At 59.9% G+C, this 25,996-nt stretch overlaps 11 protein-coding genes across 11 annotated transcripts; 4 read left to right on the top strand and 7 right to left on the bottom strand.

Annotated features, from left to right (window-relative positions):
• Window positions 1-828: 828 nt before the first annotated feature.
• COLE_00954 (uncharacterized protein) lies at window positions 829-1,379 on the bottom strand (the record flags this gene model as incomplete). Its single annotated transcript, XM_018423379.2, has 5 exons — window positions 829-876; window positions 911-1,015; window positions 1,055-1,149; window positions 1,240-1,300; window positions 1,362-1,379. The coding sequence occupies 5 exons, from the start codon at window positions 1,377-1,379 to the stop codon at window positions 829-831; spliced, it is 327 nt and encodes a 108-aa protein (XP_018278331.1).
• A 629-nt stretch (window positions 1,380-2,008) lies between these two features.
• COLE_00953 (uncharacterized protein) lies at window positions 2,009-4,196 on the bottom strand (the record flags this gene model as incomplete). The annotated part of the gene is made up of 7 exons (XM_018425788.2): window positions 2,009-2,126; window positions 2,182-2,381; window positions 2,446-2,912; window positions 2,944-3,418; window positions 3,460-3,853; window positions 3,889-4,048; window positions 4,085-4,196. The coding sequence occupies 7 exons, from the start codon at window positions 4,194-4,196 to the stop codon at window positions 2,009-2,011; spliced, it is 1,926 nt and encodes a 641-aa protein (XP_018278330.1).
• Window positions 4,197-4,817: 621 nt separating this feature from the next.
• COLE_00952 (uncharacterized protein) lies at window positions 4,818-5,896 on the bottom strand (the record flags this gene model as incomplete). Its single annotated transcript, XM_065626108.1, has 2 exons — window positions 4,818-5,001; window positions 5,115-5,896. The coding sequence occupies 2 exons, from the start codon at window positions 5,894-5,896 to the stop codon at window positions 4,818-4,820; spliced, it is 966 nt and encodes a 321-aa protein (XP_065482602.1).
• A 3,613-nt stretch (window positions 5,897-9,509) lies between these two features.
• Window positions 9,510-10,579, top strand: COLE_00951 (uncharacterized protein; the record flags this gene model as incomplete). The annotated part of the gene is made up of 6 exons (XM_018423378.2): window positions 9,510-9,622; window positions 9,795-9,849; window positions 9,984-10,156; window positions 10,209-10,264; window positions 10,304-10,449; window positions 10,484-10,579. 6 exons carry the CDS (start codon window positions 9,510-9,512, stop codon window positions 10,577-10,579), a joined length of 639 nt encoding a protein of 212 aa, XP_018278329.1.
• Window positions 10,580-10,597: 18 nt separating this feature from the next.
• COLE_00950 (uncharacterized protein) lies at window positions 10,598-12,865 on the bottom strand (the record flags this gene model as incomplete). The annotated part of the gene is made up of 6 exons (XM_018426724.2): window positions 10,598-10,896; window positions 10,941-11,180; window positions 11,215-11,648; window positions 11,680-12,012; window positions 12,153-12,692; window positions 12,723-12,865. The coding sequence occupies 6 exons, from the start codon at window positions 12,863-12,865 to the stop codon at window positions 10,598-10,600; spliced, it is 1,989 nt and encodes a 662-aa protein (XP_018278328.1).
• A 371-nt stretch (window positions 12,866-13,236) lies between these two features.
• Window positions 13,237-15,147, bottom strand: COLE_00949 (uncharacterized protein; the record flags this gene model as incomplete). The annotated part of the gene is made up of 7 exons (XM_018426723.2): window positions 13,237-13,504; window positions 13,542-13,873; window positions 13,910-14,413; window positions 14,448-14,664; window positions 14,702-14,911; window positions 14,946-14,995; window positions 15,043-15,147. 7 exons carry the CDS (start codon window positions 15,145-15,147, stop codon window positions 13,237-13,239), a joined length of 1,686 nt encoding a protein of 561 aa, XP_018278327.1.
• A 750-nt stretch (window positions 15,148-15,897) lies between these two features.
• Window positions 15,898-18,249, top strand: COLE_00948 (uncharacterized protein; the record flags this gene model as incomplete). The annotated part of the gene is made up of 10 exons (XM_018424814.1): window positions 15,898-16,212; window positions 16,258-16,449; window positions 16,484-16,767; window positions 16,802-16,939; window positions 16,975-17,128; window positions 17,168-17,482; window positions 17,520-17,706; window positions 17,742-17,825; window positions 17,857-18,142; window positions 18,189-18,249. The coding sequence occupies 10 exons, from the start codon at window positions 15,898-15,900 to the stop codon at window positions 18,247-18,249; spliced, it is 2,016 nt and encodes a 671-aa protein (XP_018278326.1).
• A 642-nt stretch (window positions 18,250-18,891) lies between these two features.
• On the bottom strand, window positions 18,892-20,849 carry COLE_00947 (uncharacterized protein; the record flags this gene model as incomplete). The annotated part of the gene is made up of 3 exons (XM_018423377.2): window positions 18,892-19,973; window positions 20,009-20,488; window positions 20,522-20,849. The coding sequence occupies 3 exons, from the start codon at window positions 20,847-20,849 to the stop codon at window positions 18,892-18,894; spliced, it is 1,890 nt and encodes a 629-aa protein (XP_018278325.1).
• A 2,396-nt stretch (window positions 20,850-23,245) lies between these two features.
• COLE_00946 (uncharacterized protein) lies at window positions 23,246-23,551 on the bottom strand (the record flags this gene model as incomplete). Its single annotated transcript, XM_018419279.2, has 1 exon — window positions 23,246-23,551. One exon carries the CDS (start codon window positions 23,549-23,551, stop codon window positions 23,246-23,248), a length of 306 nt encoding a protein of 101 aa, XP_018278323.1.
• A 325-nt stretch (window positions 23,552-23,876) lies between these two features.
• On the top strand, window positions 23,877-24,092 carry COLE_00945 (uncharacterized protein; the record flags this gene model as incomplete). Its single annotated transcript, XM_018419278.2, has 1 exon — window positions 23,877-24,092. The coding sequence occupies one exon, from the start codon at window positions 23,877-23,879 to the stop codon at window positions 24,090-24,092; it is 216 nt and encodes a 71-aa protein (XP_018278322.1).
• A 162-nt stretch (window positions 24,093-24,254) lies between these two features.
• On the top strand, window positions 24,255-25,171 carry COLE_00944 (uncharacterized protein; the record flags this gene model as incomplete). Its single annotated transcript, XM_018423376.2, has 2 exons — window positions 24,255-24,318; window positions 24,405-25,171. The coding sequence occupies 2 exons, from the start codon at window positions 24,255-24,257 to the stop codon at window positions 25,169-25,171; spliced, it is 831 nt and encodes a 276-aa protein (XP_018278321.1).
• Between the last annotated feature and the right edge of the window lie 825 nt (window positions 25,172-25,996).

Below are 25,996 nucleotides of genomic sequence, written 5' to 3'. Positions count from 1 at the left end.
CGTACGTTGGCGTGGCGGCATCGCAATGTAGTGGCGTGGCGGCAAGAGGATGGGGCGAGGCTCCAGAATTGCTTCTGCAAACCTGAAGACGCTGCACAGCTCACAGAGCATGCAGAGCACTTGCAGATATCAGATTAGATATCACAAAACAGAGACAATCTAAAAGCGCGGTAACAACCTCCCTCTCCTCCGATGTCGGACGTTGAGGGACGAGGGGCCGGAGTCATAGTCATCGGGAAGAGGATGGTACATTTCGAGTTGTGAATCACGGCCAACAACACGGGAATGATTGTGGCTCCTGTCACAAGCAGCAGGCAGCTTGGCAGCTTGGCAGCTTGGCAGGCAGTTTAGACGCTACACTGTACTGAGATACTTAAGCAGTGAAGCTTGTTGTTGCGGCGCCCATGACTGTGTGGGCAACGAGGCGAATGGGGATGGGTACGACATGGCATGGGCCTTCGGCGATCAGCCATCAGCTCGGCTGAGACCCAAGAGACGAGCAACAGGCTACTCCGGAGCGATCAGAGCTCAGTATCCTTCTACAGCGTGCGTGAATGTTGCTTGGACGCCGGGCAGATGATTATCTGCAGACGATCTGACCATACAACCGTGCAGAGGGGGTCAGTGTGAAGGGTGAAAACAGTCGCGACGCGTCACGCCCTGTGCGCCCACGCGCAGCGTCGCGCCCCCCTCCGCACCACTTCTGTGCCCCTCCTCTCCTTCAATACAGGACGTTGGGTCATGGGCAACCCCAACGCCCTTGCCATCAGTGACACCCACGCTCGCGCGCCCAACGCCTCCACGTATTCATCTCATTCTGCTGCTACCTTAGTTGATCTTGAGGAGCTCGACCTCGAACTTGAGGGTGGCCGAGGCCTAGGGTCAGCCATGATGTGCAGGCGTTACTCACGGGGATGATGGGGGGGTAGCCGCGGGCGCCGTAAGCGTAGTCGGGGGTGGCGGTGAGGATGGCCTTCTCGCCGACCGAGAGCTGGGGAACACCCTCGTCCCAGCCCTGGGGTTAGCTGGGTTCGTAGAGGGCTCCGAGACTCACCTTGATGACCTGGCCAACGCCGATGACACACTGGAACGGCTGGCCGCGGTCGCGCGACGAGTCGAACTGGGTGCCGTCGGTGAGGGTGCCGACGTCTGTGGTTAGGCGTGTTCGATGGGTCGTCGGCCTGCTCCTCTCCCCTCTACTCTCCCTGCCTTCTCCCCTCTCCACCTACGCAGACTCACAGTGGATGGTGACCTTGTCACCGGGCTTGGGGAAGGTCTTGCCGTCGCCGCCGCCGAGACGCTGTCGTCAGCTCGGTCTCATCCCTCCAATCCAAAATGTCCCATGCCACAGCACAACCCACCTGAATGTCAACACCCATGATGCGCGAAGTAGAGTGGAAGGTACGGAGAGAGGAGGAGAGAGGAGTGCGGAGGGCACGGAGGGAGAGCATATGGACAGATAAAAGACAGCAGCCCGCACGCCAGCACCACCACCCTCAATTTGGTTCGAGCCAGTCAAGACGAACCCTCAAACGTGGCCCTCCACCCTCCACCGCCGGCCTTTCACACCATGACGTTGTGGCGCCATCTAATCTGCGTCCTGCGTACCGTCCGTCCTCCCGGCCATCCTCTAGCCTGTCACGCTAGATGGAAACATGCAGCTGCAGCGCAACCAAGACTCAGACGCCAAGACCCCACTCCCCACGAAGACCCCAAAGCGTTTATTCCACGCGTCCGGGGTGGGCGAGCACACGCAGCAGGAACGTGGTTCCCATTCCCACCCGCGGTCACCCCGGCCACCGGAACGCTGGCACCCGATCGGCTCACCCGAACCCTGCGTCATACCGCAGTGCGTGCTTGGTGCTCATGCAAGACGGGGTCGACGTCGCCTGCCAGCCTGCCGGACGTCGCGAGTTTCGGGTCGCGCGGCGCGGTGCTCGTGACTCGCGACTCGCGTGGGTGACGAGTGCCCATGAGTTTCATGTGCTGCATCTTGTCTATCTCTAACCTACTCGACCGTGATCGACACCATGCGCACGTCGTCGAGCGGCTTGTCGTTCTTGTCCGTCGCGACGTTCTCGATGGCGTGGATGACTTCCAGGCCGCCCGTTGCGCGGCCAAAGACGCTGCTGTCAGCGCTGCCGTGTCCCTTGTTATACCCCCTACAGGCTTGTGACTCACGTATGCTTCCCGTCAAGATGCGGCGTCGCGACCGTCGTAATAAAGAATTGCGAGCCGTTGGTATTCGGCCCCGCGTTGGCCGACGAGAGCGTGTATGGCCGGTCGTGCTTGGCCAGCGGCGAGATTTCGTCTTCAAACTCAGAGCCCCAGATCGACTCGCCGCCCATGCCCGTCCCCGTCGGGTCGCCGCCCTGGAGCATCTGGAGTCAGCCATACTCTATTCTCAGCAGAGACGCGCCCGCGCCAATGCCGGCCGCCACTCACAAACTTCTTGATGATGCGGTGAAAAATGACGTTGTTGTAGTAGCCGTTCCGGGCATGCGTGGCAAAGTTCTCGACCGTCTTGGGCGCGAGGTGCGGGAACAGCTTGAGGTGGATGTCGCCCTTGTTTGTGTGTATCGTGGCCGCGGTCGGGAGGACCTTCTTCGCCGGCTTGTCGGGGACAACGGCGTGGTCCTCGGCCGTCGGGCGCTCGTTGTACACGTCGCGCTCGGCGTGTTCCTCCACCACACCCCGCCCAAACATGTAGAAGCGCGCCTTGTTGAGCGCCGTGCAGAACAGCGTGGGGTCCCGCGCAGCCTTCTCCTGCAGCAGCGGGTTTGCCGACGCCGCCATCGCGAGCGTCTGCACCTGCTTGCTGGGCGCGCCCTGGAAAAGCGCGAGGTTGAGGAACCGCAGGCTCTCGTCCTTGCCCACTACGCGCACGACCTTGTTCGTGACTGTGTTCACCACTGGCGTCAGCCCGGCCACCGCCTCACCCACCCTTGATGCCTAGCAGCGTCGCGTAGAGGAGCATGTTCCCGCTCTCGTCCCACACGGCATTAGCGGTGCGCAGAGCCCCGCCCGGTCCCGAGTGATCGCGGTCCAGCTCGCGCTCGATCGCCAACCGCCGCCCAAAGTCCATGTCCTCGAGCTTGAACACCGCCGTCCCGGCCTGCTGCATCTCGCTCGCGGCCTCGAGACTCTCGTCGTACGTCCGCGTCAGCTTGCCTGTAAGTGTGTTGAAGATGTGCACTTTGCGGTCGGGAAGCGCGATCGCGCTAAAGTGCCGCTGGTTCGGCGACAGCGTGATGGAGGCGGCGATGGTCCGCGTCTTCTTGAACTGGAACAGGTCCGTCGAGGACTTGTACTGCCACATTCCCGGGAGGGCGGGCACGCTCCACGGCTCAGAAGGCTGCCAGTACTCGACAAAGCCGGCCTCGTCGGCCGAGATCACTAAGTCAAATTTGGACGAGTACTGCTCTTAGCTTCGGTCACTGGAAAGGGGGCGCGACTCACCACCATGAGATGCACCGGCGCGCGATGCACCTTCTCCAACACATGCAGAGGCGTCACGCCGTCCCCGCGCCCGTCGTATATCCTGATCGCGGCGCTCTTCTCGTCGCTCACAGCCAGCAAGGCCTGGCCCGCGCCAGGCGCGTGCACCCAGCATGCGGCCTTTGGCGTGAACCCAAACTTGAGGATGTTGATCATGTCAAAGTTGACAACGTCGAAAACACGGCCTTCGCCGTTCGCGCTGATCGTCGCGCACAGCTTGCCGTCGTCGCTTGCGGCCAGCCCCACCACCGACGACAACGACGTCCGGAAGTGCTTGACGAACTCGATCCCGCTGTCCTGCTTCTTCCAGATCTTCATGTGTCCGTCAATCGACGTCGTGATCAAGTAGCCCGTCCTGCCGTTAACGATCGCTCATCGCAAGGCGCCCACTTCGTCATCACGACATAGTTGAGCGTGTCCCGGTGCATGAACGACTTGTAGTATCGGTCCGCGTCGGGAAGATGCTCGAGATACAGTCGCTCGTGTGGGAGCACCGCGCGGCGCTTCTTGCGCGCCGCCCCGTTCTCCGCTGCCGGCACCGGCATCGGACCTGTGGTCAGATGCTACCCAAAGTTCCGCAACACACCGATCTCGTCGTCCGAGTCGTCATCGCCTGGTGGAGCAGGACCTGGCGACGCCGACGCTGATGCCTCTTCGCGTGCGCGCTTTCCCAGAGTTGCGCGCTCGTCTTCAGACATGGTGGTGCAGTGGGAGGATGTGTTGAACTGAAGAGCTTAGGTTGGCACAACAACCGCCGACTTCTCATATCACGTGATATGTGATCCACCTCCACCAGCGAGGCCAAGCCACCTCCACCTCGCCCTCGACCTAACCCAATCTCCCAATCTCCTCAATGTTCTTTGGCAATGGGCAAGGCAAGACGTTGTCCCGTGAGATCGTAGGCCGCTGGACCGCTATAGGCCGAGTCTCACTCTGATCACAAACATCGGCTACCATTCGAAACAGTCCATACCCTCGGTTCTTCTAAATCGTACATTCCATTTCTCCCCTTGGATCCAAGATCCCCCCACACCTTTCCCCTATCGAGCACATGGGCGACTAGCCCCTACGCGAAGGAGGGCGTGAGAGGATGTAATGTTGTGAAAGTTGGTGTGTGGTGTGTGGTGTAGGAGGCGAAACGTTGCAAGCAAGCAGAGTGGAGGAAGGGAGGGAAACGGGTAGGACGCAGAAGACGACGAGGCGCCATGCTGCGCCGTGTGTACCGCGACCCTCGCGGTGGCGGGATGAATTGTGTGTCGGAGTGCAATACAGTGACGCCTAAAGGGCCGAAAATACAAGTCGCCAGTCCGACAAGCCGTCTAGTAGCTCTGCGCGGTGGGGTTGTTCGGTGGCGACTGGTGGTTCTGCAAGCTCCTCCGCTTGGATTTGGTCATCTCTTTCTTGAGCGCTGCGCCGTCGAGAGGCTTCAACAGCTCAAAGGAACACAACAGATCCTCAGACACGGACATGACCGCGCCGAAATTGTCAAACTCGCCACAGTAGCTGGGTGTCAGCAAGTGTATTGTAACTCGGGAGGAGGAATGAAGGTCGGGGTTTGGGATAGAGGGAGAGGGTGGGATGATGGAAGTTGCATTACGGTGCCCAGCTCGACTCACTTGGGGGCAGAGAACACTGTCACCAGTGTCCTGTCATTGTAGAACTCGTATCCGTCCTCGACTACCATATGGGCACGACAAATGAGGTCCATGTCGTGAGTGGCGAGGAAGGCGTTGATGACGCTCTTGCCATAACAGAATGACACGCCTCGCTCGTTGTCCTCCCAGTCCAGTGCCGTGTCCGATGGGTCGGACCACACCAGGTCGTTGAGCAAACCGTAGTCTGGGACGTCGGTAGGACGCTGAATGCGCCGAATGTCGTCCATAGACTGCAAGCTTGGGCTGAGGCCACCGTGCACGCAGAAGATCTTGCTGGCGACTATAGAGGCGATGGGGAGCGCATTGAAGACGTCGATAAACGTCTTCCAGGTCTTGATGTTGGTGCGACGTTTGCACTCGTCGTAGAAGCCGTACACACGGGTGACATTCGCGCACTCGTGGTTGCCGCGCAGAAGGAAGAAGTTCTCCGGGTACTTGATCTTGTAGCACAGGAGCAGTAGAATCGTTTCGAGCGATTGCTTGCCGCGGTCAACGTAATCGCCGAGGAAGAGGTAGTTGGCCTGCGGGGGGAAGCCGCACATCTCAAACATGCGGATAAGGTCGGCGTACTGCCCGTGCACGTCTCCAACAATTTTGACGGGCGGGCTCAGCTCAATGAGAGTTGGCTGAGAAAGGAAGATCTCGCGAGCAGCCGCGCAGACAGCGGCGATTTCGGCATTCTTGAGAGGAGGGGACTTTGTGACCTTGCCGCTGTAGCCAGCCTCGAGGAGGCGACTAATCATACTGTCGACATCGAGACCAGACGCTGGGACCGCGTTGATGCTCGTACGACTAACAGTCTGGGTCAAAGTGTCAACAGGAGACAGAGAGCCGCCCGAGTTGGTGTGCATGTGACCTGGAGGTGGGGATCCACGGCCGGGCATGGTAGCGGGGGAAGGGGAAGCGCCAAGATGCCCGGCACCACGAGCGGAGACAGGAGTCGTCGGGGTTGGGGTTGCACCGCCGTCGACGCCCGGTGCACTCGTGGTCCTGCTGATCGCTACGTCTGGTTGAGCTGCTCGGGCGCCGTTTGCACTGGGAAAAGAGTCAGCAACAAGGCACGCGCGTAAAGTGTCAGTGGCTAAGCGAAAAGTCGAACGACCGCGTTGTTCGCTTGGACGTGGGAGCGAGCGAGCGAGCGGGCGAGCAAGCCAGCAAGCAAGCAAGGTAGCAGAGCATTGTGAGAGATGGGGAGTGGAGACTAACCTCTTGCCATTCCTTGCATCGACTCCGGGACCCGAGAGCTTTGTGGCGGCGAGCGAGTCGGCGAGGTCATTTGCGGTGAGCTCTTTGGACCGGGTACGCCCCATCTTCTTGGACGGTGAGTTGCCCATGGTGACGGAGGGTTGTGGGGGAAGGTGTAGCCGTACTAGAGGGAGACTAGGGGGGAGGAGGCGGCGGCGAGAGGGGTAGGGGTAATCTCAAGGCGCGTGATGAGTTTGGGGGGGCCCGCGTAGGCTAGTGATGCAAGGGTATGAGGTTAGGTGAGCGAGAGTTGGATGATTGACGAGTGACACGAGTGGCACGAGTGGACAATGGTGAGAGTGGGGACAAAGGAGGCTTGGTGATGACGACGGGGGTACGGGGGTACGGGGGTACGGGGGACCGAGGAGGATTGGAGGTAGGTGCGAGTGAATCTGTGGATGAAGATGGAGGATGGTTGGATGGGCTGGGCTCGAGGGGAAGCTAGCGCGGGGGGGGGGAGGTGAGGTGAGGTCACGCAAGGGGTGGTGGTATCAAGGCGGGGGAATGACGCCTCTTTGGTCTTTGACGGGGCAGAGTGCGCAGAGTGCGAGCTAGTTGAGATGGCTGAGAGTGAGGTTGGCGATTGAGAGATTTGTAGAGAGCGTCCTGCGCGTGGAGGCAGAGGCTGGTGACAAGTAGTGGTGAAGAAGGGACGACGAAGAGACGACGAGGAAACGACGAGGAAACGACGACGAGTTGGGAGTGGGTGTGAGTGAGAGAGAGAGAGAGAGATGCCGGGGTTGGAGAATTGAGTAGTAGTGTGGATTGAAAGTAAGTGGATGGATGGATGTGTGATGTGTAAGGCTACTGGTCCAGTCGAGAGGCGATGAGAGGTGGGGAAGGGAGGAGGAGGAGTGAGGGTGGAGTGAGCGACTAGGGAGTGGGAGCGCGGGTGTAGGCTGACCGTGGCTGGCATCACCTCTCTCTCTCTCTCTCTCTCTCTCTCTCTGTCTCGCATGGCTGGGCCATGGCTGGACCTGCCTGTGGTTGGCTGGTCAGGATCATATAACCCTCGGCCTCTAGGCCACTTGAGAGCCGAGTGGCCACCCACCCAGGCCACCCAGGCCATCCAGCACCCCGCCCAGCACCCCACCCAGCGGTGGGTGTGAAACGACGGGCGGCGTAGCGGGCGCGAGGTCCCGGCCAACCGTGCCAGCCGCCCCTCCCATCTTCCACCGCATACCTCCCCCAACAACAGGGTCAGACGTAAGGGAATCATCTGCGCCGTCCCTTATCCCTCTCCTCCCTTCCTCCCCCTCCCCCCGTGCCATCAAACCCTCCCTCCCCCCTCTTTGATTGATCGACTTGCACTTATCTCATCAAATCTCTCATCCTATTCCGCCATTAGAAATACCGATATTACCCAAACAGGCACTTCAAGGGTGGCTCATAGTCTAAACCACAAACCTCCCTGACTGGCCGTTCTAGACATGGCTCTTCGTCCCGGCTATCACAATGTGGGTGCCTCTCCTCAAAGCTCGCAAGCCTCACGCCGCACTCGTCAGGCGCTCAACCGCGCGTCAAGTCATGTCGCGCCATGTCCGCCTTCCCGCAGTCATTCCGGGAATGGCGGTGCACCGTGTCCTGTGAGCTTGTGAGCTGCGAACCGCGCGTTCTATCTATCGCTGGCAGCAGGTGCGCTATATTCTCGCGTCGGGTGGTTGGCTCGTCTGATCGCCTCGCTCGCGATACCTGACCATTCCTGTCGAGGCTCGGTTCGAAGGTGGTTGCGTCATGTGACGGTGCGCTCAGGAGTGGTGCGCAGATTAGTCGGCACACGTACATCTCCCAGGTTCCTGAGGTCTCAGAGGATGCGACGTCTATGTAGAGAGGGGTTGTATGCAGGCCCATTGCTGCTCATCGCATGTTGCTTGACTGTGCATCAATCCATGACCATGGTTTGGGGGGGTTGGAGCGTCAGGACAGCCTGCTTGGAGTCGAGGCAGTGAGCAAGGGACGGAATCGTGGACATGATGATGATGATGTGACGAGATTTGAAGAACAGTTGCACTTTACACAGGTGGAGTTACGCGGTCTCATCCTGCCTGATACGGCGTCTGTCAGTGTCACCAAGCCTTGTCTTCAAGTTCTCTGCTGCGGACCGGTAGCCACCCATCGTTTCGTCCACACTGCAGAAGCGGCACACGACCGCTCCTCGCTCCTTGGCACCAGGTAGTCACGGGTTAGCGATCTACCGAGAGTCATTGCAGCCAGCATAACATGTATGGCAGATGAGCAGCGATCACCTCACGCTTGGCAGGCACATGGGTCGAGATCTCGCCGAGTCACCGCGATCATTGGTGTAAGCGAGATTGTACGGGGAGCGTCGTATCCCTCCTAGCTCATAGGCATCGCCTACTCACCTTCCGCATGAGGTGATGTCATTCCACATGGAGGAGCATCGAGGCACATGAGGACGCTGATCACTCTGCACACTCCAGTCGTCGCAGGAGTGTTTCAGGCCTGCTGGCCATCAGAGGGCGCATCCCAGTCCAAGTTGTGGGGCGCGGGGCGGCATGTCTGTCGCCTGATCGGCTATCGGATCGTCCACAAGTTCATGGTTCAGTGGATCGGTGGGTGTGCGCGTGCGCGGCGCGTGCGGGACGTGCGTCGCTCGCGTGTCGACCCCTCTCTCATGGCCTCTCGACTGCGTGAAGTTGGATACTCATCCAAGATAAACCGTACGAACCGGGCATGCACATGTGCTCGGATTACTCGGGTCAAATCTCATATAGTCTAGAACAGAATAGAGGCACATCTAGCTCCGTCGCTCTATCTCTGCCACCAACTGAACATCAAACGTTACGGCGACTTACGGCGACCTCGGGGTTGGCCGAGTGGCCGGGTTGACTGATAGGGCGAAGGATGCTATTCGCGCTATTCCGGCATTGCCTGTAATCGCCACCTTCCCCGCATTCCCCGCATCGCTCCCCACAGCATCGTATCGCCCGCCGCCACCATGTGCATGTTGTGCACGTTGTATCGTCCACTCACCACACCTCTCTACCCCTCATTCACTCACCCATCACAAACGCTACGCGTTTACTCTTTCTCTCTTCCCTCTTCTTTCCTCTTTGCTCACTCCTCAACGCCAGTGTCGCAGTCCCAGCCATGCCCGCCAAGGTCCACGTCTCGGACCACCCCCTCATCGCGACCCAGCTTACGCGGCTGCGGCTGCACGACCTTCCTCCTGCCGAGTTCCGCCATGGGATCAAGGCTGTCTCGTGAGTCCGGGTAGAGATGAAAGAGTAGCTATCAGCGATACTCGCTGCAGCGCCTCGTCACGTTGAAGCCAGAGAATGCACCATAGCGTCCTCATTAACCGTGGACGCGTTATCGCTGTTCGCGTTACGCTGTCTTCTCTCTGCCCTTCTGAACATTGCAACCTAACCACAGCTCAATGCTCATGTACGAAGCGGCGCGCGAGTTGCCCCTCGTCGACGTCCCAGATGTGAGTGTCGCTCACCCAAATACTTTCCTTCAAACGGGTTGGTCACCTGGAGCCCTCTCGCTCCCGTTATCACTACGGCGGGTTCGGAAGACGTACCTTCATTTCACCTTCTTGTTTCGCACCGCTCACACCAGCTGCGCTCCCCGGTGGCGGCATTCACCGGCAAAGCGATCGGCACGCGCATCGGCCTCTCCCCCATCCTCCGTGCGGGCATCGGCATGACCGACGCAGCCCTCGAGGTCTTCCCTGAGGCGACGGTGCTGCATCTCGGCCTCTTCCGTGATAAGGCGACGCTGCAGGCGATTGAGTGAGTTTGATGCCGATGGCGAGGAAGGTGCCGGCCAAACCACTCACGGAAGATACTACTCCAAGCTGCCCCGCGAACCGACCGCCGACATCGTCTACGTCCTCGATCGTGTGTCTTTCCTCAGGAAGGAGACCCAGCTAATGTCAGCCCTTATTGCGACAGGTGGCACAGCTGTGGCCGCGCTCGGCATGCTCACCGAGTGGGGTCTGCCTCCTTCGCAAATCAAGCTCGTCAGCGTCCTCGGTTCCAAGGTCGGCGTTGAGCATGTCACCGCCGAGTTCCCTGAAGTCGAGGTGGGCCGACAGCGCGTCCGATGACTGACGCTAGGTGTTTATCGGTGCAATTGACGCCGAGCTCACAAACAAGGGCTACATTTCGCCAGGCCTTGGTGACGCCGGCGACCGCATGTTCAACACTGTCTAGTTCTATTATGCACATATATCAGAGGCCCGTCTTGCGCCGGCGCAGGCCGCGCGCAAGATGATCGCGCGACACCTTCCACGGCTCGACGCGCTCGCTTTTGTTTTTCCCCTCAGTGTCGGAGGCGTCCGAGCCAAGCGGCGTGCCCGGCCTATCATACTGTCCGAGCGAGTGTGAGCGGCGCCCGCGCGTGAGCCAGCCCTGCCACCCGCGCGTGGAGCCTGTGCCGACATACATGACGACACGATCACGCGCCTCGCCGATCAGGCCGTCGCCATGCCCGGCATCAGCATCCCAATGGATACCTGTCGTGACGCCGCCTAGTGTGAGCTCCGCAACCGGTCTGTGCCACACGCGCACTCACTCCTCTCGAGGTATCGTCGCACACGCTCAGCGTCGACGATGATGTCCTTGCCGCCGAGGAAGAATGCCGAGCGGGTCACTTCGCGCGCATTCGGGATCTCCTCGACGAACAGCGTGTTATCGCACCAGTTGAAGTGGCGCTGGATATAGTTGGCTATGCCCACTTCTGACGCGACGAAGTAATACAGCGCGAGCTCGATTGCCTTGCGCGGCTTGCGATACACGAAGGAGAAACAGACATCTGGTGTCAACTGCCGCCGAAGTGCCCTACTCACCGCCCTCCCATAGACTGAACACAACGGGGTCGACAAAGCAGCTGCGCCGCACGAGCTCGGGCGCGTCCTTGAGAACCCAGCCATGGTGAACGCTACCGTTAGAGTGGCTTAGCAGGGAGATGCCTCCGCGGCCCTTTGGCCCGTCGTCGCCGTCCTCGAAGAATCCCCAGCGCGCACATGCGGCGCGCACCATCGCGACAAGCTGGGGACGCGTCCAGGGCCGGAGGTGGCGCGGGTCGAAGATCGCCTGCGCGGTGTGGTGCGCGATCGGGACCAGCAGCGGGTGCGTGGGCAGCGATTGTACGAGATGCTTGACCAGCAGGTGGTTCTGGAGGAGCCCGAAGCCGAGGCCGTGCAGGTACACGATAGGGTGGGCGTTGCGTTCTGTGCGCCCCTTTTCGGGCGTCCACCCCGGCGGGATGCGGAGGAGGTAGCTGGCGTAAGGAGGGCATGCTGTGGGCTTACTCGATGTCGCCCTCGCGATACAGATGCACGCCGCGGGAGGGGTACAGTTGACTGCGGAGAAACCAGTTGACGCTGTTGGCAACAGCGTAGATGAAGAACGGGCGGGACACCACGTTGACGGCATCGAGCGTTAGGCGGCAGATGGGGGCGGCAGAGCGACCGGGCGGAAATGTCGTACCGGTGCGCGCCTCGAGCATCGTGAACGTTCTGTCGAGGAAACGATTCTTCCTCGGCTGCGTACGAACCGCCTCGAGCGGCTCGTTAAATGTGCTCCATGCCAGCCAAGTGAGGACATCATCGGCGCGGATGCTGTCCCACGGCGCGTGATGAAACCTGGTGTCAGCACAAGGCCGAGGGGGCCAAGGGAGGAGGAAATGACAATGACCATGGAAGAAAGGGGTCGGAAAGTTGATCATAGCTGCTGCAAGAGCACTGCCATTCACCCTTGCCACACGTCAAGTCGCACCACTCACCATGTCCGCAGCTGCTCCCTAAACTCAACAGCGAGCGGATCCTCGGCTGCCAGAACGTGAGGATTCCCATTCTCATCGAACAAGGGATCCTCCTCCTCCCCAGGATCCATGTACTGCTCCGCAATACCCATCGTATCCGCCGCAGCAGAATACAGCCGTCCTCGCTTCCGCTGCCCCGCCGACGCGGGACCACCAGTAAGCGTCTCACCGGACGTCGCGCTCTCGCTCGGCGCTGCCAACCCATTGGGCGGCGCGGAGGCAGGTGCCACCCCGCTTATACGCTGCGCACGCTCCCGCACGTATCGGTCCCGTGGGGCACTGTAAGCCAGCCCCGCGTGCAAGACGCGCAAGAAGAGGTCGCTCAGGTCCTCGGGCTTGATGGCCGAGGGCGGAGCGACAGGCTGCACCCGCCGGGCGAGGATCTGGTAGTATATGCCAAAGGCGGCTTCGGCGAACGCCCATACTGCGCCTAGGGCGGCGAAGAGGGCCGGGACATCGGAGAGAAGGCGCCCGCGGAGCGCGTACCAGATTAGGTAGACACTGGGGTTAGCGGGCCCCGAGGCGACGCACTATGATAATGGCGTCACACTCCATACTGCTACACATATGATGAGGACGAGGTAGTACCCCACTGTCTTGTTGTAGCGGGGCGCGGGGCGCGGGTAGATTGTTGGTGGTAAGGGCGGGAGCTTGTCTCCGCTGTCCGAGAACATGGCTGGGACGGGGGAGGGGAGTAAACCGGGGTACGGAGAGGGATTTCACGGTGACCAAGACGTCCGAGATGTAATAAAGAGCGTGTAGACTGGGAGAAGCGGCAGAGAAGGAGGTGCCAGTAGAATGAAGAAGAGAAAAAGGAGCGACGCGCGCTCAGCTGGCGGAAATATCGCGACCGAGTACGGGGAGGAGGAGCCGATCACAACAGGCACCCCCTGGGTGATGTAATGCATCTCAAACCGACGCGTTCAGGACGTGTATCGACTACACGTGTTTCGGTCCGTGCACATTCCGCGCAGCTCTCCAGATCAGCCACTACTACGTACAAAAATATACAAACAATCTCGATGCCAAGCCTTGTCTATCACGTCTACACACCGGCGCGCACACGTGCCGTCGTCCAGTCCGGCACGATGCCTCCAACAACCCATCCGCGCTTCCGCTTACCCGCCAAAGCTCCACGAGCCATGCCCGGCCCCAGCTCGTCAATGTCCAAGCCCACCGCGGCCATCGCAATACCGAGCTCGTCGCGCTCCCGCTCGAGCGCAGCGCGGTATTCCTCTCCACGCGCAACAGACTCATTCACCCGCGCGTCGTAGTCTTCGCGCACGAGCTCAGGCGCCGACGTCTTGAGCGCACTACAGTTAGAATCGAGCACGACTTGAGGAAGCTCACCCAGACAACGATCCGCCAACCCATGCAACGAGGGACGGAGCCCATCTCGGTGCAGTACCACCACTTGCACTAGCGGCCCCGTCGAGCGGCGCGGGGTCGTTGATGATCGCAAGTCTCTTCGACAGACCGTATAACTCGGCATATGGCTCTTTGGAGCGCTGCCGCCACGAGGCGACCTCAGCGAGAGTGTCGGTGAAGTTAAGGGGTATGCCCTCGGCCGGGATGCAGCAGAGGAGCTGATTGCGAACGCGTGAGATGAAGCCCGGTAGGGCAGCAATGCCTCCTGTCACGAGGATGGAGGAGATCATGTCCGGGCGGAGGTCAACGGGAAGCTGAGGTCAGCTACCCAGTGTCGTCATGCAGCCTACCCTCTCAAGTGTGTGGAGGATAAGCTCGGGTACGGAGTCCTCTTCGTCTGGCCCATCGCCGAACAGCGTCTCGACAACGCGCTGCCGAAGCCAGCCCGGTACTACGAGACGCCCGCACGCGCCGGTCCCTCGGGGGGAGGGGATCGACAATGTCCAGTCTTCGGCCTGCGATGAGGCGTACCGCGCCGCCAGGATGTCGAGGAGGGCATCGTCCTCCAAGTCGGGTATCGGCAGTTTTGGCTCAGATCCCTCCAGGTCCATCGTCTGCGATGAGGGGGGCGGTGCTGTCTGTTCGGCAAAGCACGCCTCGGTGAGTACGCGTTCGACAAGCTGGTCAGATAATAAGGCAAGTGGGGGCGGTGTGGCGGGGGACGGTGTGCCCCCCCGTGGGGGGGCCGTGTACCGACCAAAGCGGCGGAGAAGGGCGCGGAGGCGCGAGAAAAGCGTCCGGCCAGCGACGGGACTTGAGCGAGCGTGAGTGTACAGCGGACGTGAGCAGAAGACCTGGAGTCAGATGCAAAAGACCGGGCAGTCTTACCGGGGTGATGGTGGTCTCCAGCCATCCAACGTCAACGACAAGGCCCGTGACTCTTCCGCTCGCCGCGAGTGCTAGGATAGAGCTCGGCGTGAAAGAAATACTGGGGCACTTCAAGTTGTCGAAGAGGGTTGCCGTGATGAGCTCCTTGACATACGTCGGAAGGAAGGTGTTCTCCACGACAATGACTTTGCGCTGCTTGCCATCCGTGAGGAGGTGTCTGGCGTCAGCACTGGCATTTGGGCATAGGCACGTACTTGTGGAACGTGTCGCGAAGGCGACGCTGAATGCGCACCTGGACGAGACGACGAGCCTCGGCGACGATACCGCGCGCGCCTGCTGTCGCAGAGAGGTCGAGGTCCCACACCTCCGATGCGCGGGTACGGTCGGCGAAGTCGGGTGCAAAGAAGCACGCGCGCGCGTCTGGCTCGCCGCTGAAGCCGACCTTCCACACTCGCGAGCCCGGGCTGGGATTAGATCCAACTAGCTAACCTATCTCACTCGATCACGATCCGGTCATCGTGGCCATAAAGAGACTGCCGACGAGCCGCCTGAAGTCAGCTTGATTGAGGGGCTACTGGTCGAAGGAGAAACTAACAGCATGTGCTGGTGAGCTCAGGCGTCGGCTTGGTCCCGGGTCAGCGCGTTTGGGGGTCTTGGAAGGTGAGGGTGGCCGCGGGGCCGCGTGCGTCGTTTGCGACATGCCTCGCGGTGTTGGAAGTTGAGGAATGGGCTCAGATCATGGAGATGCTACATGCTAGCTAGCTTGGGTGTGATCCCCCGAGATCGCGTCGGCCAGGCACGCGTGACTCTTTAGGTTCCGCAAGTGTGGCGCTTGAACACGTCGGTTTCGGCCTTGGACGAGTTGGTAGAGGTCACTGTTGCTCTGCGGCCAGCGAACATGCATACCGCCAGCTCCCCGAAGAGAGTGCGTATCCAACGCTTCGTCTCCCGCTCCACCCCTACCTTGCAGGGACAAAAACACTGCCGAGGGCACAGGGCAGCCGAAGAGCAGAGCAATCAACCTCTGAGACGGGCATTAGACGGTTGTTGCACGAGGTTGCTCTGTGCCTCGCGGGCCAGTCCGAGTCATTGGGAGGATTCGCAAGTCAACGTGACCTCTGAACAAGATTTCACCGCTCGATATGCATCGGTCGCTGCGCTTGTTCTGGTCTAAAGTCCCAGGCCCCAGGGCGCTGTGTCTTGCCTGGCTTGCCTTTGGGACAAACATCTCGTTACTCGTCCCGAAACCCCGAAGTGCCATGTGCCACCAGTTGAGCCGTGCAGGGAGCCACAGAGCGATGCGTCGTGCCGTGTGCCGTGGCTTTCGGGCCAGCGGCCTGTCACTCTCACTCTTGTTCCGATCGTTCACCACAAATAGTGGACAGTTATAAGTAGCGCTGCCCAAGTGTAGAACGAATGTAAAGACCTGGTGTCCTCGTAAGGAGCAAAGATGGGCACGGTGCGCGCGCTGGACCCACCCGAGTCTTCCAACGACGAATTCGACAGGATGTTGTCGCACTCGAGCGGCGAGATCAAGGAAGAGCGGGACGAGTATCCTCCCCAGCCCACCGTCGAGGCTGTGGAGCCTGCACCGAGTGGGGTGCTAACCGACGAAGACCGCCTTCGCATGCTGGGATACGATGTTTCGTTTGGCCGCCCGCTCGGCTTCTGGTCGAGCGCGGGCATGAACCTCTGCCATGTCTCCTTCGTGTACGAGTTCATCTCGCAGATCTCGCTCTACTCGTACGAAGGCCCCCTGTTGTTCGTGAGTCTTGACGAAGCCGCATCGAGGCGAGGCTCATCCACCCAGGTTATCGGCTTTCCGTTTCTCGCTCTCTTGCATTGTTGCCTGATCGGGCCGTTTGCGGAGCTCACGTCTACTTTCCCCGTTGCAGGCGGCATGTCTACCTGGGCATGGCAATGTGCCCGGCACGGCGTTGGCGGGGAGCGCTTCTGGGGATACTTTGTCGGCGGTTTTACTCTCGCCATGCACCTGGGCAAGGTGGGTAGAGCGCATCGGCGTAACGCTCACCCAGACCATCTCGAACATCTATGCTGTCGCGACGAGTATGGTCGTCGTCTACTACTCGACGGACCCCAGGGTCCGCAAGCTCCAAATCAAGAACATAGGTTTTGTGCCCCTCGATTACCAGAAGTGGTGGGAGCCCGTGTTCTATTTGGCTATCGTGACGTTTGTGGCGGTCCTCTGTCTCACCCGAGTGGCGCGAAACGGCACTTTTTGGATCGTTGCAGGCGCCTTCAACGTCGCCATAACGATTGCCGTTTATGGCCTCCTGATTGCATGTGCCGTTAGGCTCAAGTGAGTCTTCCGGTCTGCACTAACTTACATGCAGAACGACGCCGAGCCTGAGGAAGGACATCATGCCACTGAACTGGGGATTCCCAAGAAAGAAGATGTTTCCCTACAGCCTATCCCGCATGATATTTATGGGCATTCCAATCAAAGTGATGGCTGTCGACTGCCCTGTCCAGTGAGGTGCTTGGCGACGAGCGCTGACACTTTCAGCATGGCTGAGGAAACCCGTAACCCGTCGCGCACCGTTCCTCGCGTCCTTTGGACGACGACCATGTTCAACTTCATCAACATTTACATTTGCGTGACGCTGTTTATCGTCATCGTGGTCCCGTGGTCGCAGGGTGCGTATGGTCTATCTCCAATTGTGAGTAGTAGGACTGTCGCCTTCGCGGCTGACGTCGAGGTCCCCATCGGCATGATTCTCAACTTGAGCCCCGGGGCGACGGGGACTCTAGGCATCCTGGCCTCGCTCTGCGCTACGCTGCAGATCGTTGCATCGATCATGGCGACCTCGCGATTCATTTTTGCCTTGGCTCGTGACCATGGCATCCCATTCTCACGATTCCTGGTTAAGACGGACAAGCACAAGGAGCCCTGGGTGGCCATGGTGGTACTTATCGCTTCACTCTTCCTTAGCACCACCTGTTGGCTCGTCAATCGTCAACGTTACTGGGCTCTAAATCAAGCTTGGACCTTCTACTTCATCAACTTCCCTTACGTGCGTCTTGACGCCGAGGTACGGACACTGACGGCAGGTCATGCCCCTAATTCTCTACGTCTTCTCGCGCCTTGATCTTCGCCTCGTCGGCCGCGCAGAATTCTCCCTCGGAAAGCTGAGCAAGCCATTCGCGTGGGTCGCCATTCTCTGGCTCATCCTTGGGATCATACAAGGCAGCCTTCCTGGCACCTCATTCAATGGAAGCTTCTCGTTTGTGGATAGCAGTAAGTGAGCACTTACAGGCTTGCTGACTCGGAAGACGTGAGCAGGACAGTCCTCGCCTACCTGCCCATGATTTTCGGCGCCATGTGCGTCATCATGGTTGTCTCGTGGTTCATTTATGGTATGTTTAGCTTCGGTAGCACTAACGGCAGGCCGGCGCCACTACGTGGGTCCGATCCGCGCATTCACGATCTGGGCGACGGGTCAAGACGTGGACCCGCGCAACATTGACGCGGCCAATCCGCGGGGACAGGCGATCAAGCGCTTTATGGAACTGAAGACGGGCCGGAGCTCAGGCAACGGCTCACCACGTTCTAGTGTCGGGCCGCGCGTGACGATCGCATCGAGCCCGGGACGAGCAACGCGCCTCCCCCGCTTCAGCCGCAGCCCGACCACCCCCAGCCCTCTCTCCAGCCGCAACGAGTCCCATGGCCAAGTGTCAGCCAGTGTTCTCCCGGAGAGCGGCTTGCTCCGCAACACACAGATTGTCTCGGTGCTGCCCGAAAGTGGAATTTTCCCCGAGAGCGTACCCGACGACTCGATGACCGGACACACCACCTCTTACTCACAGATCACGACGGCCGCGCAAGCCGAGTCTCAGCTCCTACCGGAGACCGAGAGCTTCGCGCCCCGCGCGAGCCGCCGTATGGAGCCGCGCGCATCGACCGTCGTCATCGGTCGGGAATCATATTATCTCAATCAACGGTCGCCTTACGCTACACCCGCACCGCGGACCTCGCTGCCGCCGCCACCGCGGACGCGCAGCACCAAGGGCTTGATGACCCAAGGAGAGATGATGGAGCCCGCGCAAGAAGAGTCGCAGCTGGAGCCGCTTCCGCTTGACTCGGTGGGCCGTATTTGATCAAACTGCCACGGGAGCCACCACACTCCTCTTGAACTGTTGTGTGTAGGATCGTAGAAGATCAATAATTGTGCAATGCTAGACACCATGCATGTCATGAAACGCAAATATTGCTGCAACGCTTCGCATCAGCCGCACCTCACAGCTGAAATCAAGGACAGCACGATCGCAGAAGCTTGCCCGATCCGTCGTCAGGCGAAGCAACGCGTAACGAGACATGCCGTAACCTGCTGTTGATGATCGATCCGAGGCGCAAATTGGCTTCCTAGCTTCCATGCGTGGCATGTCCAAGCCGCAGCTGGGCGCCCATATGAAGGCACATTGCTTAGGCTCGCTTGAAACGCGCCTCGGCCGCCCGGGCGCGGCGCTCTCGCTCGATCTGCGCACGCATCTCGGGACTCAGACCCGCGAGACCAGACGACGCATCCAGCCGTCCCCCCAGCTTCTGCGGCCCAGAGGACGGGACGCCGAGCGACGCGAAGCTTGAAGGGAGTGGAGGCGCCTCCGGCTCGGGCTCGGGTTCAGCCTCCGCGCGGGCCCGCTCCCGCTCCTTCATCTTCTCGCGCAGCCCGCGGCGCCGCTCAGCCTTCTTCGCGCCCTGCCCTGCCTCGGCCTCCTCGCTCAGACCCGAGGGCACGTGCGCCGCCTGCCAGTCCCACAGCGTGGGGTGGTCGAATGCGATGCGGCGGAATACGTTGCGTACATTCTTGCTTGGCGCCATGTCGTAGGCGCGCTTGCCGCCCTCAAGCGGGGTGGTTGGGTCCAGCTTGGCTTCGAGAAGGAGGAAGCGGAGGACCTCCTCCTGAGCTGTCATGGCTGCCAATCCCAGCGTCGCAGGGGTAACTTCGGAGGGGTAGCGCATTGAGAAGGTACGCACAGCATCGACGCGGCCCTTCCGCACCATGTCTTCCAGGCGCTTGGCGCGGTCCTGGCGCGCCTCCTCTTCTGGCGAGAGCTTGGGCACGGGTGCGGGTGCAGGAGTGGGGGCAGGAACAGGCTTGGCGATGGCCTGCTTCTTCGGCTGCAGTGAAGCGATGTACGCCTCGTCTTGCGCCGCGAGCGCCTCAGCCGACAGATGCGACACCTTGACGCGCGTCAGTTCGTGCCAACACCGCAGAAGTTCCTGCTGCGTTGGACGGCGGGTCGGGAAAGGGAAGGAGCGGATGCGCGGGTCCGTCTTATCGAGCACAGCCCCATCATAGCCCCAGAAGCTCTTCTTGCCGTGGGTGCTCGCACGGATGAAGATCCGTTCGCACATCTCGAGGTCCTCTTCCCACTCGGACAGGAGCTCGCGGATCTCGTCCTGAAGAGCTTGCTCGCCGTAGCGACGCAACATTGCACCGGCGGACACAGCTTTCGACTTGGCATTGTCGTTCAAGCCCTGCGAGCCACCCTGCTTGCGACGGGCTAAAGTCAATTGCTGTTAGGCGTCACAGACTCACTCGTATAGCGATGGAATGTCTTGTGTTGAAGCACGCGTACGTCGCCCGCACCCTTGACTTCCTGTCGCTCGCTCTTTCCGCGAGGCCGCAGGCTGATGACCATACCCGCAAAGTGGCCGCCAGCAACCATGAAGAGGCCGATGCGCCGCTCCTCGTCCTCGGGCACAGGTGGGCCGAGCTGCAACCGCTTCAGTTCGTTGAGGTAGTCGCCTGCCGTATCATACGACGGGAATAGGCTACGGTAGACGCCGATCTGGGTGTCTGGCTCAATCCCCAGCGCTGGCGGTGTGTTCTTCGCCTGGAACCAAATCACGGCAGTGCGGAGGTGTGCGCGTCGGCGCATATCCGCGAGCTCGGCCTCCTCGTCCGAGTCTACTTGATCCTCCTTGTCCTCAACCTTTGTCTTCTTCAGGAGGCGAGTGATTCGATCTTCTGACGACGCTGATGATGCTGATGCCGAGCCAGATATAGAGGACACGCCTGATGTCAGCGCAGACCCATGTCCGTACACACCATCTACAACGTTGTCAAATTCGTCCGCAGTCACGGTCTTGCTGGCATTCAGTTTGGCCTTGGCATTGTATCGATGCCAATCGGTCTTGAAGTGCGCGCGATGATCTTCTGGGGTGTCGAAGGCGGCGCCTGGACATGTCTGGCACCCGAGCCCGGCGCTCGAAGCGGCTGCTAAGGGATGAGCCTCTGGCTGCGCGTCCGCATTATCCGCTCCAGCTGTGGCTTCTCCCTCGCTCTGGATCGAACGAACCGACAGAGCTTCGAGAAGTTCTGGCGGGATTGAGTAGACATTCAGTGATCGATTGGGATGGAACGATTGAGATGCCATGGTTGGAAGGAAAAGTAGGCGAAGAGATGCAGTGATGTGATAGTGAGATAAAGTGAGGGATGGAGCGAGAGTAGATGCTTTTGAACGTCTTACAGCTGCGCTGAGTGCGAGTCGAGTGGTTATGAGATGTCGGACCCGGACCTGTGGTGATCACAACATTTATTGATGCTCGCCGAGTCGTTGGAACCACGCGTACGTCACCACTGGTGGTGGATCTGCGACAACGTCACGTGATTCAGTGCAGGGGATAGATCTATTGAGCCATGTGGGAGCCATGCGTGTCGTGTCGTGGGATGAGAGAATGGACCGTTCGAAACCCTCGGACCGCCCCTCCCAATTTGCCTCCACTGCCCCTTCCCCTCCAGCACGCACCGCTGTCATCACTGCGCAGCCCTCGCTCCCTCCCCATCCCCGCCGCACCGCGCGCCGCCCCTATCTCACAACCTTCCATCCATTTCCTCTTCCTTTCTCACTTCTCTCTATACCTTACTTCTCACATCCGCATCTGTCGAGACATCGCACACAATGGCCGAGCAGCTGGTAAGCATCTCCGTCGCCCCTCCGCAAACATTGCGCTTCTCGTCGTTGCGTCCTTGTCTGGTGGCGGAATGTCGGACTTCTTCCTCCCCTCCGCGCTTGCACGCTGACCTGCAGACCAAGGGTGTGTAGACTTACTCTTTGTGTGGACACTGTACTGACCTCGCGCGTGATGCGCCGCGCCGACAGAGCAAATTGCTGGTAAGTACGCGCTGTGGCGCGTCGATGCAGGCTGCGTCGAGCGCGAGCCACAAATAGCTCCAGGTTGTGCTTACGTTTCTCAGAGTTCAAGGAGGCCTTCTCTCTCTTCGACAAGGGTGAGTGTAACTCTGCACCTGTTGTTGTTGTCTGGCTGACGCGTCCTGCTCCGATATATACGGCGTCAATGATCACACGGCGTTGCATGGTATCTTCTCTCTACCACTTTCCACCATTTCTACACCTTCCTTGCGTTGGCCGCGGTCTCCGGTGCAGATGGCGACGGAACCATCACTACCAAGGAGCTCGGCACCGTCATGCGCTCTCTTGGCCAGAACCCCACCCAGGCTGAGCTTGAGGACATGATCAACGAGGTACGCATCTCGGCATCGCCATGAACGTGCTTCGAGCTCACGGTTCGCAATTTCCTGGTACTGATGTATCCGACACGCGCCGACTTGCTTGAATCCTTCACCCTGCGCCCTCCTTGCTCATTCCGCTTGATCTCGGCGCCATCCCATCGCAGGTTGACGCGGACGGGAACAACTCCATTGACTTCGCCGAGTTCATGACCCTCATGGCGCGCAAGATGCACGACACTGACTCGGAGGAGGAGATCCGTGAGGCCTTCAAGGTGGGTTTCGCAGCGGGTTGGATGTAGCCAAGGTGGCCGGGCAGTGCTGAGCTGTGGAACACATGATCTGACATCAGGTCTTCGACAAGAACAACGATGGTCACATCTCTGCTGCGGAGCTCAAGCACGTTATGAGTAAGTGTTAGCGATCTCATGCCGCTCCCAGGGCACGTCCGAGCTCACCGGCTAATGCATAGCCAACCTGGGCGAGAAGCTCTCGGACGACGAGATCACCCAGATGATTCGCGAGGCCGACAAGGACGGTGATGGCATGATCGACTACAACGAGTTTGTCACCATGATGATGGCCAAGGTAAGTGGCTGCACGCTGGTTCTGAGTTTTTTGTCGTCGTAGACAAACATATGCGCTCAACTTGGCGCCCAACTTGGCGCCCATGTGCTGGACAGGTCCAAGCACTGGGAGGGCTGTGCCAAGTCATGCTGTGGTGTTATGGATGGCCGACTTTCGGACGGCGACCCTGAGTCATACGCTGACACCGCGCAGTAAACGTCGACCGGTAATGAGATATGTCCTGCCACCGGTGTGCGGGCGTATTAGCAGTATATGTAAACTTGGCAGACTTGCAGTGATATCTGGCAAGGCGGCAAGCTGGCGCTTCGTGATGCGTGACGATCGTGATGGGCTGTTGGAATATTGGAGTCGTTGCTGGTGAGCATTCCGCTGCCGCTAATCTCGAAGGGAGGTGGATGGCGATATGGCGAGGAATGCGAGGAACGGGTCTCGAACTGGATCAGCTCCGATGTGCAGGGCAGCTGGCCTATCCGCATGTGCATGGAGCGCATGCCATGTTCACCAATTCACCAATGCGTGCGCTACGCTGGAGCGCAATTGCGCAAGGTGGTACTGCGCAGCCACTCAGTTCGATCAGTCGCAGACGTGCTGCACAAGGCCCCTCTTTGCATCTTTCAAGTGCGTTTCAGGGGACACATGACGTCACTATGCGTTCCAATGCCCTCACCTGTCAAGTATGATTGATGGCTCTCACGCCCGCGGCGCTCTGACGGCTTACGTCCTCCGGTCTGCATGCTCATTCTTCTTCGCGGCGTGCCCGCCCTGACACCGGCGGCCCGAGCTCCGGCAATTGGGGCGGAAAAGTGAGAAGAGGCTAGGACGGACAGCTAGGAGAAGGAGAAATGTGTGACGTACCTGGGTCCGGCGGCAGATGGAGTGAACCCTGAACACACCCACCGATGAGATGAGAGATGAGGGAGATAACCCCACCATGCACACCAAGGCCACCCCACGCGCTCGCTCTCGTTCCTCGCGCCTCGGCTGACCGGTTGACGCTGGTCGGCTGGGCCCTGCCTCCATGGCCTTGGCTGCCTTTGCTCTACTGCTGTTCTGCTGTAGTGATGCAACAGTGATCCAGGCCAACCAGCTGCAGCGCTACAGCAACGCTCATCCCCTTTAAAAACCCAAGGTGATCGTCATCTTTCCACATCTCCTCAATCTCTTCACTACACACCTCATCTCCCCTTCACGTCCACCACCTCAACACATTTCACGTGAGTGGCCTCAGCCGTGCTGTGTCTGCAATTCTGCAAACAGAGGCTAAGCAGGCCTGTCTATCAGCTATCAAGTACCGACCTCGTCTTCATCGCTGTCATCGCTGTCATCGCTGTCATCGCTGTCAACGATGTTAGCGTCAACCTTCCTTGGCTTGGCTCACCATGGCCGTCCACTCACTTCTGCGCCAGTCGCTGACTCTCAGCAACATGTCCATCCCCAAGACCATGAAGGCCCTCGTCTACGACGAGCCCCGCAAGTTCTCCGTCAAGGAGGTCCCCGTCCCCGAGATTGGCGACAACGAGATCCTGCTCAAGGTCTCCATCTGCGGCTTCTGTGGCACTGATGTGAGTAATTCAAGTCGCCGGCAACGTTGGTCGAGTTGGAGGGCTCCGTCTCAGACATCTTCCTCGAGCAGCGCTGACCCCAGGGCCACATCCACGAGGGTGACTTCAACCCCAAGTTCCCCCTCATCCCCGGACACGAGGCGGTCGGAAGCATCGTCAAGATGGGCTCCAAGGTCGACCAGTCCAAGTTCAAGATCGGTGACCGTATCTGCGCCGATGTTGGCAGTGAGTACCTTCTCGCCGACTTCTGAGCCCTAGATAGGGGATATGCGGCATTTAGAGCCGGCAGAATGATTTCAGCTAACCGCCAGTTCAGTGCACCCGGTGCCACTACTGCCGGCGCGGCCAGACGCTCATGTGCGAGAACATGACCGCCGCCGGTGTGCAGACGGACGGTGGCTTTGCCGAGTACATCAAGTACCCACAGGAGAAGTGCTTCGTGATCCACAACCTGTCTGACGAGGACGCCACTCTACTCGAGCCTGCTTCGTGCGCCGTTCACGGCATGGACAAGCTCCAGATGCCGTTCGGCGCCAGCGTGCTTCTCATCGGTGCGGGCCCCACCGGTCTCATTCTCGCGCAGCTTATGAAGCTCGGCGGTGCGTCCAAGGTCACCATTGCTGCCAACAAGGGTATCAAGATGGACCTTGCACGCAAGATTGGAGCCGCGGACGAGTACATTGACTTGGACCGCGAGAACGCCGACGCGCAGTGGGAGCAGATCAAGAAGGACAACCCGTACGGCTTTGACGTTGTTGCCGAGTGCACGGGTGTGCAGAAGATTGTTGACATGGCCATCAACTATGTGGCGCGCTCGGGCACTCTTCTCGTGTACGGCGTGTACGAGGGCGACGCGAAGGTCAACTGGTCGCCGGGCAAGATCTTCGGTGATGAGATCCGCATCATCGGTTCGTTCTCGCAGGTATACTGCTTCCCGCGCGCGGTCGCGTTCCTCGACTCGGGCAAGGTCAACGTCAAGGGCATGGTGACGGACGTGTACACCATTGACCAGTGGCAGGAGGCGCTTGACAAGATGAACTCGCGCAAGGCGCTCAAGATCGCCATCCGCCCCAACTAGGCGGTAGGCGGCATCGGCCGAGAATCTAGTCGTGGCTAGCAGCAAAACGCATGGACGGAGGCATGTTTCGATAGGGTAGTTGTGCAACAGCAGATGTAGCATTGTCTGGCAGCTGGCAAGTTGGCGATTGGCGAGGGGGCAGGGGTGTGTGATGGAGGGAGGACAGAGAGGGCGAGCGGTGTCGGAGGTCAGTCGAGCCACTTTTGCCCGCCAAGTTCTGCCCGCTTATCACGGATCTCGGGCGCAGGCGGTGATCGAGCCGGCTGGCTGCGTGACGGAAGAGGGCGCGGCAGCACAAGTCAGTTCAGCAGAGAAGCATGTCCGATACCCAATGTGGCATGGAAGTACCAGTAGCGGAACACGACGGGCTGCGGGCCCGGACACCAACCGTCGCCTGTGCCGGGGCGTGCACTGCACAGCTAACGAGCGACGGCCACCGCTCCAACGATATGCGCGTCGTGCCGCTCTCCACCTTGGGGTCGCCCGCGATCGCCGAACCCGCCCATTACCCAGCCCACGGGGCACCGACCCACGCCGACCCGCCTGATCCTTCGAGTGCGTTTCGCCCCTAGCCCACCTGCCCCGTGATATTCGCACGGGGCGCCGAGATAAGCGGGGATGTGTAGACGTGTGCACGAGGGTGGGTGTGCTGTGCAAGTTGGGGGCCGGGGGTCTATGTGGGCAAGTCTTGAGACGCTGTCCGATCTGGGTGGAATGTTGATTTGGAATGTGGCATGTGGCAGCGAGAGGCAATGTAGGCAATTAGGCAATGGCGGCGCAGGCAGATGGCGGCGCAAGACAATGGCGCGAAGCAAATGGAAGGAA

This window comes from Cutaneotrichosporon oleaginosum, assembly GCF_008065305.1.
Source record: "Cutaneotrichosporon oleaginosum strain ATCC 20508 chromosome Unknown ATCC20508_contig01, whole genome shotgun sequence".
NCBI classification, from domain to species: domain Eukaryota; kingdom Fungi; phylum Basidiomycota; class Tremellomycetes; order Trichosporonales; family Trichosporonaceae; genus Cutaneotrichosporon; species Cutaneotrichosporon oleaginosum.
Note: the sequence above shows the minus strand (reverse complement) of the source record. Positions and strands in the feature narration are given on the sequence as shown.